Raw genomic sequence first — 20,574 nt, 5'->3', positions numbered from 1 at the left:
ATTTACACCATGGGACCCAGTATTATTTCCAAGCAAACCTAAATGAATGTAGCAGCGGTGTTACATAAATATAGCATACAAAGGAAATGTCAGGCCTTGTTTAGATTGTGTAGTTACATAATCATGACGATGTCATCGTTTCTGAATCCATTACCGGGAGACCTACCAATACAATTCAGTTCATTGTATCTGAAAGGAGACGTGAAAAGGGCAGTCAGTAGACATTAGAGCCCCATTGTTAAATGGCATGTATGACACACTCTCGTTACAGACTTTCAATATGTGTCTAGATTAGGATCCTTGGATATGTGATGTAAACTAGTCGTGATAGGCAATCGTAACACTGATGGTAGCATGTGTACCTCAAGGGGTGGGAGACAAATATTTTTTACACAGAATTGTGGCAGCCTAGATGCACAGGCTTAACCTGCCACATGGTAAATACAGCTTGAGTAGACAGCAGATTATACTAAAATAAAATAGTGTGCCATTCATGTATGACTTGTTGATGCTGGGGTTTAAGAAAGCTTTATGTCTTATCTGGTGAGGTGGATCTGCTGATGCTTTGGTCCAGATAAGCAGGGCTTATGCAACACAGACATACCAGAGTGAACAGATACTGACTTGAAACAGTGGAAGACCCATGAATGACTTCAACATGTTTTCAGGCTTTATGATATTGATGACCTATCCTCATCATATAGGTCACATCAGTATTAGATCAGTGGGGTTCAACTTTCAGCTCCCTCAGTGATCAACTGTTTGGCGGGTCCACAGCACACATGCAAGCACTGCATCCTCTTTAATGTTGCAGTGATGCAGTGTAATTACACCTTTTTGTCCTGTTTATTTGAATGGTAGAGCAAGAAATAATTAATCTGTACCCCCACTCAATGTAGACATGCAGTTAAACATTGAAAAGGATGCAGTGCTCACATGAGCACCTTCGCCCCTTCAAAAATAGCTGATCTGATAGGTTATCAATATTATGAAACTGGAATACCTAATGCCAGAAACAAAATGTACCCCATCCAGTAATTTGGTTGTCAACCAATGAATGTTGGTGAATGTTGCTTCAGCCATGGTAGTCCCAGGACCTCCAGAATGCTAGTAATAGGGTCATCCTGTTCCCAGAGGGGTGCTGCCCAGGCCAATGTTTCTCTAGAGAACAGTGAAATAATATATGCCACTCTTGTTTGATCCAAAGGTGGACTGGCCACAGACCCTACAGGGAAATTTCCCAGTGGGCCAATGCCCAGGGGGAAGCCTCAGCCCTTCTCATCAACGCTAGCCAAGTAAGTCATGATCTGACGCTCTTAGAGTTGGGGTCATCAAGTACCTACACTCACCTAAAGAATTATTAGGAAATCCATACTAATACGGTGTTGGATCCCCTTTTGCCTTCAGAACTGCCTTAATTCTACGTGGCATTGATTCAACAAGGTGCTGATAGCATTCTTTAGAAATGTTGGCCCATATTGATAGGATAGCATCTTGCAGTTGATGGAGATATGAGGGATGCACATCCAGGGCACGAAGCTCCCGTTCCACCACATGCCAAAGATGCTCTATTGGGTTGAGATCTGGTGACTGTAGGGGTTATTTTAGTACAGTGAACTCATTGTCATGTTCAAAAAACCAATTTGAAATGATTCGAGCTTTGTGACATGGTGCATTATCCTGCTGGAAGTAGCCATCAGAGGATGGATACATGTTCTCATTCTGTTTACGCCAAATTCGGACTCTACCATTTGAATGTCTCAACAGAAATCGAGACTCATCAGACCAGGCAACATTTTTCCAGTCTTCAACAGTCCAATTTTGGTGAGCTCGTGCAAATTGTAGCCTCTTTTTCCTATTTGTAGTGGAGATGAGTGGTACCCGGTGGGGTCTTCTGCTGTTGTAGCCCATCCGCCTCAAGGTTGTGCGTGTTGTGGCTTCACAAATGCTTTGCTGCATACCTCGGTTGTAACGAGTGGTTATTTCAGTCAACGTTGCTCTTCTATCAGCTTGAATCAGTCGGCCCATTCTCCTCTGACCTCTAGCATCCACAAGGCATTTTTGCCCACAGGACTGCCGCATACTGGATGTTTTTCCCTTTTCACACCATTCTTTGTAAACCCTAGAAATGGTTGTACGTGAAAATCCCAGTAACTGAGCAGATTGTGAATTACTCAGACCGGCCCGTCTGGCAGCAACAACCATGCCACGCTCAAAATTGCTTAAATCACCTTTCTTTCCCATTCTGACATTCAGTTTGGAGTTCAGGAGATTGTCTTGACCAGGACCACCCCCCTAAATGCATTGAAGCAACTGCCATGTGATTGGTTGACTAGATAATTGTATTAATGAGAAATAGAACAGGTGTTCCTAATAATTCTTTAGGTGAGTGTATATACCTGGCTGGAAGCTTCAGGTGGACAGAACATGGTCCTGACCCCCATCATGGAACATTTTCTGGGGAGATATTTTGTGCTGCTGGGGCATTATTTTGTGGTGCATTGTGGTATTTGATTCTGTTAGGGTAATATTTTGGGATGCACTGTGATATTTAGCTCTTTTGGGGTGGTATTTTGTGCTGCAAAATGGTATTGCTGGATGATCCTACTTGCATTGGCCACAGCTACTTTTGTTAGCTTTGCCTTCTGTCAGTTTGGACTCGCCTACAACATGGAGCCACTTTTTGGTTTTTTTCAGGGCCACTTTAAGTTCCCAGTCCACCCCTGTTTGACCAGAGTGTACAGTGCATTCAATAATTAAGCCCCAGCATGCCTTAGGATTCCTGAAGATCCCTAAGGAGTGGATCCAGACAAAGAAAAGATTGTGGCATATGTTGCAAGAGAGGAGAAGATGCTGCCGGACCAGGTCCCTCTGTGCCAAGAGGTCACACACAGCCTGGACTAAAAGTTAGTTGAGATACCTATTTAGCCAACTCATTGAGGTCAATCAGCAATGGGAGAGAAGCCGCTGCACCCTTGGGATCCAGAGTTAGCAGAGTTTGTGGAGTAACAGACCTTAAGATGTTGCAGAGTTGGTGATGTAGCAGGGCTAAAGCTGTTGCACACCTGGTGATGTAGCAAAGCTGAGGCTGTGACAGAGTTGATGGAGTATAAGAACAAAAGTTGTGGCAGGGAAGAACACAGAATTGAAGACAAACTAGTTTTTAGTAATACTAGTTTGCCTTCCCTGCTGACTAGCACGTCAGCAGGGAAGGCAAACTTCCTGAATAGCAAACGACATCCCGCGGACTGAGCCGGGTTTAAATAACCTGACAGGGTGACGTCAATGCTGTGTGCCTGTTGTTCACGGTAACCTGACACTCAGGAGAAGTAACTGAGCTGGGCCGAGCAGAAAAGTGAGGCCCAAATAATCTTAAAATAATCTCACACCTACATAACCATGTAAAATTGTAAGAAGGAAATGCTTAGTAAGAGGTTAGAATTTGGTATAATTGGTGAATTATGGTAATCCAGCATCATGCAAATCAAGCGTGCTTAATTTTCTGACATATACAAAAATCCGCAGCACTCCTCCATTGATGAAAAAATCCGGTCTTTTATGAAACCAGCAGCATAACTACAGTGACGTTTCAACCACCTCTGGTCTTTATCAAGCAGTGAAATCACAATAAAGAGTGTGCCTTTAAATAGTGCTTATGTGGGAGTGTCACTCACCTCCCCATAGAATGGGGGTGTGATCCCAACATTCAAATGCATCACATTAACAGATCATTTAATACACATATTTTTTCAAGCAACATCAGTTGTGTCACTGATAGATGCATATTAATGTTTATAGTGCTTATAATCTGTTCTCAACATAACCCTAAGTGACATGTTTATACTGTAAACATTTCCCCTAAATAGACTTTAATAACTTACATGTGGTAGTCTCCATGTGAGGACTGGCGCTGCACTCGAGTAAACACGTGCCTATGGCCGGCGCACTCATATTCCGACTGCGCATGCGCCGGACTCAGCGCACGATAGGAGCGCTTGTGGCCAATAGAAAGAAGAAGAATCCACTGTTGCTAAGGAAAGGGAGCGATCCCCTAAAGGACAGAATCGCTCCCCATCCACAGCACAGGGATAATTAGGAGCTCCATACTCCTGCTGGCATAATCAACGAATAATTAAACAGTGACAAGCTGAGGGGAGAACTAAACAGGTGGTTGGGTGCTGAGTAATCTTAACTAGTGAGGGGATCTCGATTTGACTGTATCATCGAGACCCCCTCACTAATAAAGATTACTCAGTACCCAACCACCTATATATTTTTACCTGATGATGGGACCCTTGGCTGGGATCTCTATCTACGAGCACCACCGCCCTTACTAACGGTATCCTTTTTCCCATGTTGGAATTTGTAGCGCTGCTTATCTTTTTTTTACCTTAATTTTCTGACATAATCACATTTATGCATGACAGGTTATGTATCAGACAATTTTAGACTTTCTTTTCAGGCAGCTACAGTCACTGGTCATAACTGTGTCCTGGAGGAGCAGAACTATATAATAGAGCATAATACTGATGGGAGTCGTGATTTCAAGACCAGAGCTGTGATTGGTTGTTACGATTCAAAGAGTCAAAACGGATAGGCAGATATCTGAACTTCTATTTCGATACATGAAATCAACAGTCTAAATATGAGCTAAAAACCAACTTACCACCGTAGGAACCCAACCTTTATACAGCTGCGTACCTATCTACTCCTCACTGCTAGGATCTGGTGCCTTGAGTCCACCGTTGTCTTCACTGCGCTTCATTCCCCACATGTAAACTTCCTTTATGGGTAGAGTCCCATGTTCCTCTGCAGCACATCATTGGTGGGTCAGTGAGGCCAGTCATTGGTTAGAGTGGCACACATGATCCTGTCCATGCCAGAAGTTTGCATGCGGGGGGCGAAACACATTGAAGACAGCATTGGATCCACAGAGTCTAAACCGAGCAGTGGGGAGCAGGTAAGAATTTTTCCCTTCAGAGGTCCAGAGGTGAGGATGGGGGATTTGAAAAATAAGTTAATCCTGGAATGCCCCTTGTATACAGATCAGCCCCTAGTGGTGTTAAATACCTCAGAATTTTAAAGCATGTACTGTATGTGATCGGAATGAAGGAATGGTGTGCTGGATTATGCTATGGCTGCATCTAGGGACTCACAGGCTATTTCAGTTTTTCTCTATGTCATGCAAAAATCCAATTGTAAAAACAATTGTATTGTAAAATGTAGTGGATTTTTATGATTTGGCTAATTTATGATTTGCTTTTCAGGTGGAAAAGTATATGACAGTACAAAGCTTCTTGGTGTTAGCAGAAATATTTCAATGGAACCAAACAACACTGGGAAAAGAACATTTTCGGGTATGTATATTAATTCTTGAGGGTTTTTACAATTTTTTTGGCCATAGCTGTGACAGCCATTAAAGCAGTTGTCTCATAAAGGCAACCTATCTTTAAAATAACTCTAGTGGACCGCCAGACCCTATTGTTCCATCAACTTAGGTCTCCTGATGAGGATGCAACTTAGGTCTCCTGATGAGGATGCTTCTGATTAGGCTACATTCACACGTCCGTTTTTTTCTACATCCCGATTTTCGGTCCGTTTTTTGCGGATCCGTTGTTCCTGAAAATCGGATCCGCAAAAAACGGAAACATGTGAAAACTCAAATCCGACAGTATATTCTAACACAGAGGCGTTCCCATGGTGATGGGGACGCTTCTAGTTAGAATATACTGAGAACGGTGTCCATGACTGCCCCCTGCTGCCTGGCAGCACCCGATCTCTTACAGGGGGCTGTGATCCGCACAATTATTGTGCGAATCATAGCCCCCTGTGAGAGATCAGGTGCTGCCAGGCAGGAGGGGGCAGACCCCCCTCCCTCCCCAGTATTAAATGTGCCCAGTGCGGCCTCACCTCTCCCCCCCCCCCCCATCATCGGTGGCCAGTGCGGATTCCTAGTATTAATAAATGTGCCCAGTGCGGTCTCACCTCTCCCCCCCCCCCATCATCGGTGGCAGTGCGGATTCCCAGTATTAATAAATGTGCCCAGTGCGGTCTCACCTCCCCCCCCCCCATCATCGGTGGCCAGTGCGGATTCCTAGTATTAATAAATGTGCCCAGTGCGGTCTCACCTCTCCCCCCCCCCGCATCATCGGTGGCAGTGCGGATTCCCAGTAATAATAAATGTGCCCAGTGCGGTCTCACCTCTTCCCCCCCCCCATCATTGGTGGCAGCGGAGAGTACCGATCGGAGTCCCAGTTTAAATCGCTGGGGCTCCGATCGGTTACCATGGCAGCAAAGACGCTATTGCAGTCTTGGCTGCCATGGTTACTTAGCAATAAATACAAGCATTATACTTACCTGCGACTGCGAGCTGCGATGTGTGTCCGGCCGGGAGCTCCTCCTACTTGTAAGTGAAAGGTCTGTGCGGCGCATTGCCTATAGACCTGTCACTTACCAGTAGGAGGAGCTCCCGGCCGGACACACATCGCAGCTCGCAGTCGCAGGTAAGTATAATGCTTGTATTTATTGCTAAGTAACCATGGCAGCCAAGACTGCAATAGCGTCTTTGCTGCCATGGTAACCGATCGGAGCCCCAGCGATTTAAACTGGGACTCCGATCGGTACTCTCCGCTGCCACCAATGATGGGGGGGGGGGAGAGGTGAGACCGCACTGGGCACATTTATTAATACTGGGAATCCGCACTGCCACCGATGATGGGGGGGGAGAGGTGAGGCCGCACTGGGCACATTTATTATTACTGGGAATCCGCACTGCCACCGATGATGGGGGGGGGGGGGGGAGAGGTGAGGCCGCACTGGGCACATTTATTATTACTGGGAATCCGCACTGCCACCGATGATGGGGGGGGGGGGGGGAGAGGTGAGACCGCACTGGGCACATTTATTATTACTGGGAATCCGCACTGCCACCGATGATGGGGGGGGGGGGGGAGAGGTGAGACCGCACTGGGCACATTTATTAATACTGGGAATCCGCACTGCCACCGATGATGGGGGGGGAGAGGTGAGGCCCCACTGGGCACATTTAATACTGGGGAGGGAGGGGGGTCTGCCCCCTGCTGCCTGGCAGCCCCTGATCTCTTATAGGGGGCTATGATATGCACAATTAACCCCTCAGGCGCAGCACCTGAGGGGTTAATTGTGCAGATCACAGCCCCCTGTAAGAGATCGGGTGCTGCCAGGCAGCAGGGGGCAGTCATGTACACCGTTCTCAGTATATTCTAACTAGAAGCGTCCCCATCACCATGGGAACGCCTCTGTGTTAGAATATACTGTCGGATCTGAGTTTTTCACGAAGTGAAAAATCAGATCTGTAGAAAACTTACTGGGAATCCGCACTGCCGCACTGGCCACCAATGAATATAGAGGGAGGGGGACACATTTAATACTGGGGAGGAAGCCTAATTTCCAGGAACGGAATCCGCATAAAACGGATGACATACGTAATGACATACGAATGTCTTCCGTTTTTTGCGGATCCATTGACTTTGTATTGGTCCAGGATCCGATTTTTCAGGACAAGAATAGGACATGTTTTATATTTAAACGGACATGCGGAACGGAACAACGGAAACGGACAGCACACATTGTGCTGTCCGATTTTTTCCAGGACCCATTGAAAATGAATGGGTCCAGATCTGGTCCTGATCTGTTCCTGAAAAAACGGAACAGATCAGGAAAGAAAAAACGGACGTGTGAATGGACCCTTAGGCCTCTTTCACACTACAGTATTTTGCGTTCAGTATACTGGACGTTTTTTGAGTTCAGTATACGGAACAGATACTGAACCATTCATTTCAATGGTTCAGCAAAAAATACTGAAGTGTCTCCGTGTGCATTCCGTTTCAGTATTTCAGTATTTCCGTGCCGTGGAAAGATAGAACATGTCCTATGTTTGTCCGCAAATCACGGTCCGTGGCTCCATTAAAGTCAATGGGTCCGCAAAAAAACGGAATGCATACGGAAGGCATCCGTATGTCATCCGTATGTCATCCGTTTTTTGCGGATCCGTCATTAACAAATGCTAGGCCCAGCCCACTGTGGCCATGTGTTTCTTGTTGCCAAACTTTGGCTGAGCACAAATACAGATGGCTTCCGTTTTTGATCCGTGAAAAACGGACCGTATACGGGAACCATACGGAAACCATACTGAAACGTTTTTGCGGACATACTGAACGGAAACGGAGACACAACGGAACCCAAAAACGGGACAACGGATCCGTGAAAAACGGAACGCAAAACACTGAAATGGACATACTGTAGTGTGAAAGAGGCCTTAGGTTGAGGTTAAATATCACAAATTCATGCATGTGATTCTAATAGTCGCCCTTTAGAAGTTTATTTGCTTGATGCTTGGGCCCTAATCTTCCTGATAGGGATTTTATTATTTTGCAACTGAAACAGTTACACAAACTTGACCGCATAGAAGTGGTAAGACATATAGAACAGTACACAAGGAAAATGGAAAAGCTTTATTGAATCTCACTATACACATCCAGACATACAGAAACGAATGAGCACATTCCGGTACTCTGAATGGTACAGTAAAGCTGACCTAAAGTGTTTGCTAGGCAAACTTGAGATTTAGGAGGGGTATGATTGGGCTGTGAAATTAATGATAGACGCCAACCTGGACACCTACAAAGACTTAAAGAAACTCACCTATATTAGCCATATTCTGGCGCAGATTGGCACAACGGTTATCTGCATCTTTTCCCCGCTCACTCCAGGTCTAAAAAAGTGGGTGTGGAAGGGGTGGGTCGACAGACCCTTCTCATTCATTATTTTCTATCCCTGTGTTAGGCGTAGAAAATGGTCTAAATGTAAGACAGCTAGGAAGCTGCCTTTCAATAACAATGCAGCTGAATGAGCCGAAATTACATAGAGGCCGGCGCCTCTTCATAACTTCGGCGGGTCCACCGCCAGATATAGGAGTTATTAAGACCAACGTCTTAAACGCCTGTCTTAATAAATTACCCCCAATGTTTTTATTGGAATTCGTGTACTTGGCAAAGCTTAGTCGGGAAGCTGTGTCTACATTTTCTATGAATGTCTATTCACATGATTCATATACCAAAAGTGTCTTGAGTCTTAGGGATAAACAAATATTTACATATGCTGGTGCAGACAAGAGATTAGAGGACCGAAATAACTTTTAGCATTTCTATAGTTTTCCTCATACGACGTCTACTGTAAATATAGATGTCAGGAGAGAAAAGATTATACAACTAAATGCTCTAAAATAATCTGTGATTTCATACTAGAAAACATTTACATATTTCATTATTTTTCTTTCCTCCTCAAGTATCATCACCACCTTTACCTCCTGTAAGACCAACCTCCATACGTAGAAGATTTCATCATAGCAATGTCACAGGAAGACCAGGAGTTTCAGGTATGGTAGACTGGGTGCACATGCGCTCAGATCTCGGGCACATAAGTAAACAGCTGGCTTAATCCCCTGATACTCTTGTAATATACGTGTAGTGTAGCCCCGATGGTTTTATTGACAAGGACTACATCAGCTAACCAGTATAGTTATTCACAATGTAATGTACAATTATCAAATATATATAACAGTGGGCTATATGCAGAATAGAATAGGGTACTTGCAAATTGTCCTTGCCATTTAAATGTTATTTTGATGTTTTAATGTATTGTACTAAACAGTACAGTTTTGAATTGATAAATTGGGTTTAACAATCCTGACTCTGCCTGTGTAGGAGGCTAAGTGATGGACTTAAGTCCGCCCCTAGTTCAGTCAGTGTGAGTCTAGTGTTAGCTCAGGAAGTGAGAGGAGCTACATGTGCTCACTTCTTAGAGTATTGCATCAAGAAAGCCATCACTACTTTACAGTACTCCGGAAAGAGAGAAAAAGAAAGGAGCAAGAAGATCCAGAGTCTGCAAGGCTAAGCATTAAAGTCAGTCAGTATGATATTTGCTGTTTAAAGAGGACCTTTCATGGGTCCAGACATTATAAACTAAGTATCAGGATACGTAAGGCATAGTGCAGGGATCTAACTGCACTTACTATTTTTTCTGGCCGCCGCTCCGTTTGCCCGCTGTGGCCCCCGCTGTGGCCCCCGTTGTATTCTCCCGCCTGGTATGCTAATTTTAGCATCGGAGCAATGAGGAGGAGACTGAGTCTTTCTCTGTGGGCGTCTCCTTCTCCCTGGCTGTAGCACGGTCCAATCGCAGCAGAGAGCGTCACAGCCAGGGAGAAAAAAAAACTCCTGCTGGATTCTGGTCCTCTGAGTAATGGAACGTGTACCTTCAGGCAACACTCTTTTTGTGCAAAATAGGTTCTGGTCCTCAACTGCTAGGCCTCCATACTGAACCACCAGTGTGGCGCCGCTGGGTGGTTTAAAGCACACTTTAGCTGGGCGCGCAAGAGAGCCATTGATTACAGGTCTACTGTGTGCCTAGCTAAAGTCATTTAGAGCATGTCAGCAGCCCAGCACTGTTGGCTCCATATAAGCATTAAATGAAACCACAGAGCAGTGAAGAAATAAAGGTCCCAGATAGAGGCTCAGGGCGATATGCTTGTAGTCCGGGGCCTAGGCCTTGTATCTACATGCCTAATTACACCCCTGCCCATCAGTCTGACTTTTTTTGAGATCTGGGGAATTTGAAGGCCTAGTCAACACTTCACACTCTTTACTATGTTCCTCAAATCAGTTCCAGACAATTTTTGCAGTGTGGCAGAATACATTATCCTGCTTAAAGGAACCACTGCTATTGGAGAATACCATTGCTATGAAGGGGTGTTCATGGTCTATAACAGTGTTTAGGTAGGGTTTTTCCACAAAAGATGGCGGAGACAGCACACCAAATGAAGTTGCTATTGAAGTTTTATTCGTGCAGTAGTACACACATTACATTTACGGCTAGTGCAACGTTTCAGGTCCTAATGCGGTACCCTTTGTCAAGCTTAAGCCTGGGTTGTGACAGGTATAGAGTGGTCGGTAGGTGGTCGGTATGGTGTTTATGTAGGGGATACATTTCAAAGCAACACCCACTCAAATTTCAGGACCCAAGGTTTCCCAACAGAACATTGCCAAGAGCACCACACTGCTTTTACTAGCTTGATTTCCTTGGTAAGAGAGGTACATGTGCAACGCCCTTTAAACCAGGCGTCTGGGGTATCCATTACCCTTTAAGATGTTTTTACGATATATGTCCATCTGATAGAGCAAGTTGTCATGATGCCAGTTGCATTTCAGCAACGAGGACATGGAGTCCCCTTTGAGATGGAATAAGTGTTGATACCCAGGTGTAGGATTGCCAGAGTGGTGTAGAGTGACCTACAATCTCCCTGAAGGTGTTGTTTGCACATGTCACAGTGCTCCTACCTGTATATCCTTGGATCCCAGAAGTGGTTGGACAAAGCAGTGCAAAAAAGGGTGATTGACTTGGATGATGAATAAGTAGAATAAATGGAGTCCAGACTTGTATTAACATAGTTAACAGCTTTACTTGAATAAACGGTAATTCAAACAGTTTCCAGACTTTATCTTGGTCATCAGCAGGTTTTGGCTTAACTTCTGGCAGGCAAAACACTCTCAGCTCTGCTACCTCCGAACTCTCTCAGCCCTGCTATGTTGGCTGAAACCTTTCCTCTTCTGCTGTATCTGTGACTTAGCTGTCTGTAGTCTTACTTTAATCCTAGGAACTTCTTCTTGGCTTCAAGCTTACTTAGTTTGGCTTTAGCCAATGAAAGCCCAGGAGGGGACATGCAACCATTTTGAACTCAAAGGCAGGGCCTGTCTGGCAGGGACGAGGCCTGCTGCTTCCCTTTACAGGGGGTAAGCTAGACACACAACCTCTCCCCTAGGCGGGGGAGGCTAGACTGACCACTCTAGGTCAGTACACATGCACCTAGCCATCCACATGATGTAAAATGCTATTTTTCAGACAATGCCACCATCTTCCATTGCTCCATGTCCTAGTTCTGATGTTTGTGTGCACATTGTAGACACTTTTAGCAGTGGTCAAGGGGCAGAATGGACACCCTGATCAATCTGTGATTACACAGCAAGCTACGATGCACTGTGTGTTCTGCACCCATAAACATGTAGCCAGCTACCTGGCCCCTATTGGGCCCCTTTTGGTAGTTGGCTGTATTACAGGAACACCCACAAGATTTGACGTTTGAACAGTGCCTTGAAAAAGTCTTCATAGTCCTTGAACTTTTCCACATTTTTCGACAGGACTTTGTGTTCTGTCTTGCATAACGGGACCCAGACGGATCCGTTATGCTTTCCCATAGACTTCTATTAGGGCTGAAAGCAAACAGAATGCTTTTTAAAGGCTTTCGTTTTGCATTCTGTCTGGGCATTTCGTTATTTTCTGTTATAACATGCCATAACGAAATCCCTAATGCTAGTGTGAACCCACCCTTACTTCCAGAACTGACTGTTCACTTGCTACCTAACATATCGTATCTCTTGACAGCTGTGAATGCCCTGAAATAATCAATGTTATTCACTTAATTTGTGGTTTTAATGTTATGACTGATCAGTGTGACCCAGTAGTGTTTTAATAGAGTTTCTAAAGCGAAAATATAATGTTAGGTAATTGTTACTGCCTTTAGCTATAGTCATTTTACTTTCGTTATCCTTGCAGTATCTTCACCACCACTTCTTCCTGTTAGACCAACATCCATACGTAGGAAGACTTCAGCTACCAATGTGACAGGCAGACCGGGAAATCAAGGTAAAGTAATGACATTATCAAACGTTCTTTATGTCACTTTTATTACGAGATCTACATGCTAACATATTCTCAGTATTTCAAAATTCTCTACATTTCAACAATTGCTTTGAAAAGAATCTCAGTAGTCCATAATAAAACTATGGATTTCATGTGAAGGGTGCTTGTACACAAATAATCTATAATGTGCACAGCAGCGGCCCCTAAGGGGCCGGTGCAGTGGTTGGCATGGGAGTGGTAGTGGCTCTGATGAGATGTTGTGTCATGGTGTACTTTCTCAGGCCATAACTCCCTGAGGGTCACTGCAGTGAAAAGGTGATGTGATGAAATCAGACAGACATAAGCGGGGGTACCATCAAATGTCTTTCTTTACTGAGTGCAAAATTTTACTTATGGTACATCCATCAATACTAGTTACAAGGTGCAGTTTCTGTCACCAAATGAGGTATGGTGGCTGGTTATATGGCAATTATTGGCACTCAGAAGTATGCTAGCTGACAAAGTCTCTCTCTCCTGATTCCCCTTCACTACGATATTAAAGCTGGCACCTGTACCTGTAGGTGTCCATTACACAATGCAGGCTTTTAGGTTTGCCTGAATTGAGTTACAGTGACGGTTTCCTAAACTCGTTCTCCCCCAGCTTGCAGCAGGGTCTATAAAGCCGTGGTAGCTTCACTTTGCAGCAGGATCTATAAAGCTGTGGTAGCTGATGACTCTGCTGTCTGGAACACCATAACTTGATGGGTAACTGCAGCCCTTCGGCCTCCCTGCCTCTCTGGAGCAGCGTTTCTCACATATGAGCCGATTTCTGGTCCTAAGGTCCTATGGAGCGGCATGAATGTTCTCCCTGTCTCCTCTCTAGACAAGCTACAGTAGCTCTCTCTCCTGACAGAAGGTAGGACCAAGACTCATATCAAGAGGGGAGAGGGGGAATGGAGTGGTTAGCTGCATTCTCAGTTCCACCCATACACCATCTGCTGGTGTAACAGTGTATGACATAGAAAAACAGCAGTAGAATTATAAACCAAACAATTTGCTATCTAAGGTATTGCACATGCTGCACCACATGGATAGACTTGATGAATGTACAATTTGTGAAGTTGCGAAATGGGCCTAAAGGTAAAAGGGCCTATCGCCACCCTTTGTCATTTAGAGTCAAGTTTTTTCCATGGGAGACATATCGTTTTGATAAACAAGGAAAAAATTGTTAATCAGTTCAAAGCTGCCACTTGTGATTAGTAAATCGAACAGGAAGGGGAATGGGGTAAGAGACTAAACTAAAGTAGTTAGGGTACTAATCCACTTAACTCATACATAGGAACCTGGCAGAGTTCTGAAAGTTCTGCTTTGGACCTAAGAGGGGGAAGAATGGGCTCAGATTCTTTTCATTAACAGGAGTCCGTTGCTAACTATATTCAGCCCAAATGTACACTTCCATCACACATATCACAACAGTTTTAGCGTTCCAGCAGTATGTAAGGATGGGATTCTAGGAGGAAACCTAATTGTGGAGCTGTGGAATAAATGCAGAGAAAGATCAAATAGGACTTCAGTTGAGCCATTTGTTAGTGTATCCTCAAATATTTAGTCAAAGTGAAATCCTTTCTAACTTAATAACTTAATTCCATGGATTTCAGTAAATTGTGGGTTGCAGCTTAAAAAAAATACAGCACCCTGTAAGAAACACTGCAGAGACAAGAAGAATCCATTTTTACCTCACCACAGTAAAGTACATGCTCAAGCTTCCTGCAGAGAAAAATGAAAAAGGAAATAAAATTAAATAAAATTAAAATGTTCTCCTAGTTTGGCAATGAAAGCTTGCTGAATACTATGATTGCTTCAGTATAACATGGACAATGACATTTATATTTTCTGTGCTCATCTTTTAAAGGTTTCTATTAAATTACTTCTAAGCATTAACAATTTAATGTAACCCAGATCATCCATTCCCACTCACACTCCAGTGTGTTTTCTAAGCAGATTATAACCCTATAGCAGAAAGGATTACACATTTTAGGCAAATCATACATCTGACTGTAATTGCAATCAGCCAGCTTAGTATAAAGATTTCCTTACTATGTACAGTATAGAGAATCTCAACAGCAGCGGTGGAGAACATAACTAAACCCAGATTTCATATAAGAAATGGAGCAGTAAGTACAGTTTAAAGGGGTTTTCTGAGATTTTGATGTTACCCATCTCAACTCATGGAATGCCTACCAATCGGCTGTTTGTAGAAGCCACGGCTCTCTGATAAGTGCTGCCGCCTCTTCCTAGGCCAGTGATGTCACCTTCATCAGTCACATAGCCAAGGGAATGGGCATGAGCTGCAATACCAAGCACAACCACTAGGAAATGTACAGCGCTGTGCTTGGTGAGCTGTGAGGAGGCTGCACTGCTCACAAGCCTCTTCAAACAACTGATCAGTGGGGGTTCAGGGAGTTGGACCTTCACTGATCAGATTTGTCTGACAACCCCTTTAAACAAGTAGAACATTGCCTGGCCCTAGTGTAAGACCAGCATTGTTTTATTTATGGAAGACAGCGAAGTCATATAGGTCACTTATGTTTTTTCACTAAGTAAACTACCCATTTTACTATCTTGTAGTTCCCATTTTTGCAAATGAAAAAAATTTGGACCACAGCAGTTTTACTGCTTTTGTTTCTAGCAATTGTTTGGCACATAGAGTTTATGATTAACTATAGAGATATATATTTTTGTCTTAACAAGTGCCTGTTTCTTCAACAAGGGGGTATTCTGAAACCACGTGCTCCTTCAACTGCCACGCCCGAGTGCGCATTTGCATGTATAAAGTCACCAATGAAGCAGCCAACTTTACCTTCTCAAGAGGAAGATCTGGGTATGACGGAGAGCTCTTGTGTCACCCTGGGCTGTTAAAGTGGAGCTTTCATCTTCATATACATTTACACTGGCGATTTGTCTGCTAACCACTTAATCACAATAGAGGCTTCAAATATTGCAGAATACATGTCCTACCTTTTGTTAACTGGTTGATTTATTACAAAGGAGGCAAACCAGAATAGGACGTGCCATTTTGTCATGTACTTTTGAATTGGAAACGTCTTTGGTGACAGGTCCACTTTAATACACGCTTCATATATAAGCTTTAGGGTTGCCACCTTTTGAAAAGTTGGAAGGTATCTAAACGAACAATGAGAACCAGGACAGTATGAAACCGAACATATTAGTATATCCAACCTCAATATGTACTAATCAGATTTCACAGCCACTGCAACCCAACAAGGGATTGAAAACTGGATGTTGTTCATCCCCCAAATATCACTGCCTGGTTTAAAACTGTAAAGGTGGCAACTCATCACTGTCTTTAATGTCCGAGTGGGATGGAGGTAAAAAGCTTTAGGGTTGCTAGGCTTTATGTTGCAGGAGAAACATGATTTTTGTGCAGAGTTTTGCGTTTTGCCTTTTTTAGAGTGTAGTCATAATGCTTCTCTTACTGAACCATATTTAGGAATCGAAAAAATAGAACATCTCACTCTTAGGGTCCATTCACACGTCTGTTTTGGTGTTCTGCATCCATTCCGATTAAAAACGGAACGTTATGCGGATCCATTCATTTTCAATGGAATCCGCAAATAATCGGACAGCACTCATGGTGCTCTCCGATTCCGTGATTCCGTTCCGTGGGTTCCGTTATTCGGATCCTGGAAAAAAAATATACCCTGTCCTACTATTTGTCCGATTTTGCGTTCCGTCATCCCATTCTAGTCAATGGATCCGTCAAAAATGCGGATGACATGCTAAAAGCATCCTCATGTCATCCAGATTTTCGGATCCGCAAAAAACAGGAACGTTTATCTGGAAAGGTAAAAATACTGACGTGTGAATGCACCCTTAAAGGGGTTTTTCCGGGATTATTTAACTGATGACCTATCCTCTGATCAGCATCTGATCAGTGGGGGTCCGACACTTGGAACCCCTGTTGATTGAGAAGTCACTGGTGTTTGCAGTAGCGCTGTTGTCTTCTCCAGCTTTGCCTAAGCCATGTGACGCCATGTTCATCCGTCACATGGCCTGAGCTACGCCACCAAGCACAGTCGTTGTACAATGTAGGGGGCTGTGCTTGGTGAGCAGAGAGACGGCCACGGTACTACTGAGAGCGCCAGTGCCTTCTCAAACATCTGATCGGTGGGGATCCCAGTCATCGGGCCCCACTGATCAGATACTGATGATCTATCCGAAGGATAGGTAATCAGTTAAAAAATCATGGAAAAACACCTTTAACGTGGCAGATGCCATTGACAATAAAGTTAATGAATTTAGGGTGCCATACGCATGTGTATAGACGTATGGTTGAAATATAGAAATACACATGGACATGTAACAGGTATTATATATATCTGACCATATTTATTTCTGTATTATGTTGTCTTTTACTTTTGAGCCATATTTTCTCCTATATTTACCAAATTCAGATGTAAATACTGATGTAAATTTGGTACAAAATAAGATATTGCTTATTTTGCACAAATATGGTAACTATGTGGATAAAACTAGGCTCCTGCTGTAATATATCTGGTTTAAAATTTAAAGTTAAAGAGGTTGGACCATCTTGCACATTTGTGGCATATCGCTAGGATATACCACCAATGCCAGATAGATGCGTGTCTCCCCTCTAGGACCTGCGCCTATCTCTAAAACGAGACCCCCTAAGTAAATGAGGGTGTACCCAAGAGCATCCACCCTCCATTCACTTCTAGGGAGTGCCGAAAAGAGGCCGAGCATTGGTTTGGCTATTATCAGAACTCAGAACTCCCATAGAATTGACAGAAAAAGCCAATCTCATTCACTCGCCTCTTTTCAGAACTCCCACGTTTCTCATTCGCTTTTGGGGCTCCATTCTAGAGAGGTGGTACCCGCACCTATCTGACATTGGAGGCATATCCTAATGAGATGGGCCAACCCCTTTAATGCATTGATTATTATAAACTCTGTATTCAGGAGTTTCCAAATATAATAGAGACTTCAAGAACATTCATCCCAAATGCTGGATAAGTATGAAAAATGTAGTATGAAAAAATGTAGACAATATTAAAGGGGTTACTCAGATTCTATTAACTGATGGCCTATCCTCATGATAGGGTATCACTAGCTGATTGGCGGGGGTCTAACACCACGCAGCCTGCTGACCAGTCATATGGATGTAGCAAAGGAAGTCTACATCGGAGCTCCACAGCTCCACCATATCTGTAGTGGAGAGAGATCGTCACTGCAGCACTGCTCCCGTTCAATTCATTGGAAGCAGCACTGTAGTAACAAGCCCCCGCTACTACAAAGTTCACCCTGCTGTGTAGTTCCTGTGTCAGAGCTACACCCAAACTGCTGATCCATGGTAGCCAATCAGCTACTGATAACCTATCCTGAGGATAGGCCACCAGTTAATGAAGGCTGGACAACCCCTTTAATGCTCTGAAGGAAAGTTGGGTTTTAGCTTTACAGGCATAGGGTACAGTCTATATGAACTTTCTGCAGTTTTTAGAAATACATATACACTTCACCAGTAAGTTGCCTACTCGTGCTACAGAATGAATGTTATGTGTGCATGATTTACACCACCCTTTAGTGGCTGCTTGTCACACGTATTTTTGCTTTGTACATTTTCATAAGGTGAGTATAATGTGTAACTATATTTATTATATTTATAGTCATCACCCACGGTGAATATTTTTACTAAATTAACTAACATTCATTTCTTTTCCAGCAGCCTAGAAGGATGTAGTATACATTCATAGTTTACAGTATTCATGCCCTGACATGGCGTTTACTGCACGCAGGGTTACCGCTCTAAGGTTCTATTTCTGAGTATTGCGCTGATGACAGTAAATGTATCCAACAAGAGAGAACATGGCGACACTCTCAGAATAATATACAGGGCTAAACGAGCAGTGCCACACATGTAAATACCACCGCTCAAAGCGCAATTAATACCCTCATACAGTGGTCAAATAACAGTTCCATGCATAAAGTAATCTAATAGCGGTCTTATACAAGGGGGCAGCCTGCTGGCGATGTCTCGATCCTGACACTTGCTAGCCCCATTGACTATAATGGTTACTGGTGGAGATCCAGCCGCAGCCCGAGAATCGGCCGGACAAAAACCGCTGCGCGCAACCTTTTTCATCTGGCCGATTCTTGCCATGTTTGCCAGGTTACTACCAGATCTCCACCCGTCCCCATTATAGTCAATGCCGGAATGCAGAGAGGTTTGGCAGGCCGTTCCCTGCCGGAACAATTACTTCATCAGGATGATTGTAGGTCTTCAGTGTAATGCCATTTGTGGCATCCCTTCAGCAAGGTGGCTCATGCAACTTCTATGAAGAGCCCTGTAAAAATTTAATTTATGTAGAGAAAGTTAATACAAGGCACTTACTAATGTATTGGGATTGTCCATATTGCTTGCTTCCTTTGCTGGCTTGATTCATTTTCCCATCACATAATATATTGCCTGTTTCCAGGGGTTATGACCAATCTACAATCCAGCAATGGTGGCCGTGCCTGCACACTATAGGAAAAAGCTCTGGCCTCTCTGGTGGCTGGGACCATGGTCATACACAGAAGCTCCAGTCCCAGCCACCTCGTATCTGCGCTGTAATGGTGGCCATAACCCTTTGGAATGAAAATGGAAAAATGAATGAAGCCAGCAAAGGAGGCAATAAGGATAATCACAATACATAAAGTGCCTTGTAGTAACTTTGTCTATATGAGAAATGCCATTTGCTAAAGGGAGACAACCCCTTTAATGCCAGATGGAGTGAAGTCATTTATGTAGATCTTAGGTCTGCTATATCCTTTTGCACTGGAATTTTATGGAGCAGAATAGACTTGAATTGAGAATTATGTTTGCTTTGTTATTTTTAGTGTAATAAACAAATTCCCTGCATTTCTTATGACTGTAGCTAATTACACGACTTCCAAAACCACCAACGTGACTCTGTATTGGAAGAAGAAGGAAATAGTCAGACTTATTTTTACATACTAGGAAAATGGCAAATTCCTTTTTGGAGCTGCCAAACAGAAATAAAAAGATACCTTTCAAAGGAATAAATGAATCTGGAAAAGTGAACTATGCGTTTAGTTCTGTTTTCCAGTTCCAGATTACTTCAAATAGTCTGCAAAATTCTTAAAGTTCCACTAAGCATCTTGGTGCAGGTATAAAAAAACAAAAGAACAAGCAATGTTAAAGAGAAGGAAAACTTATGAAAGGACATTCGCCATCAAGGCATGTGTTCATCCAGTAATAATAATGAGCTCAGTCATTTGGACGTTCCTTTCAGTTTGCCATTGGCAGGCTCCATGCAGAAATGTTCTCCACCTGGGAGAGTAAAGACAGTATAATCGTGAATACATGTATGGACAGTATAAAATGCGGTTTACATTTCTGTAGTGTGAAAGTAGGCAACGTAAAGCACATGCCATTGGCTATATGTTATGAAAGGAAGTCTTGGGATTTTTGGGATGTGCTGCATCTAAATGTAACAGAGCCAAGTTTCTCATGACCCTTTTGGGCAATGTGTACACTGTCATAAAGTAGACCATGGGGCTATCAGCCCATCTATTGAAACAACAGACAGCAAGTCATATGTGTCATATCACAAATTTAGCTTGATGTGTTAGGCCCTGCTACTCATGACCGATCTACACCTGTGTTTGATAGTGAATAAGCAGAAGCACATACAATACTGAGGTCATCACAGCAACATATGAGCATGCGGGGGAGATACGCACCACAGCAAAATGGTCCTTTTCCTATTTCTATGTCATTAGCAGACAACAAATGATAAGTAGGAGAAGATATCATTACTG

The 20,574-nt window shown here is 43.5% G+C and overlaps 1 protein-coding gene across 22 annotated transcripts in view; it reads left to right on the top strand.

Annotated features, from left to right (window-relative positions):
• Positions 1-20,574, top strand: part of LOC120995626 (ABI family member 3 binding protein) — a 409,717-nt gene that overhangs the window by 331,428 nt on the left and 57,715 nt on the right. For 21 of the 22 annotated variants that reach the window (XM_040424962.1, XM_040424958.1, XM_040424957.1 and 18 more), the window contains 4 exons: positions 5,268-5,357; positions 9,326-9,415; positions 12,646-12,735; positions 15,482-15,592. In XM_040424962.1, coding sequence (XP_040280896.1) covers positions 5,268-5,357; positions 9,326-9,415; positions 12,646-12,735; positions 15,482-15,592 — 381 coding nt within the window. The remainder of the gene's footprint in view (positions 1-5,267; positions 5,358-9,325; positions 9,416-12,645; positions 12,736-15,481; positions 15,593-20,574) is intronic. The other variant, XM_040424952.1, reaches the window with a different exon arrangement.

This window comes from Bufo bufo, chromosome 3 (assembly GCF_905171765.1).
Source record: "Bufo bufo chromosome 3, aBufBuf1.1, whole genome shotgun sequence".
NCBI classification, from domain to species: domain Eukaryota; kingdom Metazoa; phylum Chordata; class Amphibia; order Anura; family Bufonidae; genus Bufo; species Bufo bufo.
The sequence above is the reverse complement of the archived record's forward strand: the minus strand, read 5'-3'. Positions and strand labels throughout refer to the sequence as shown.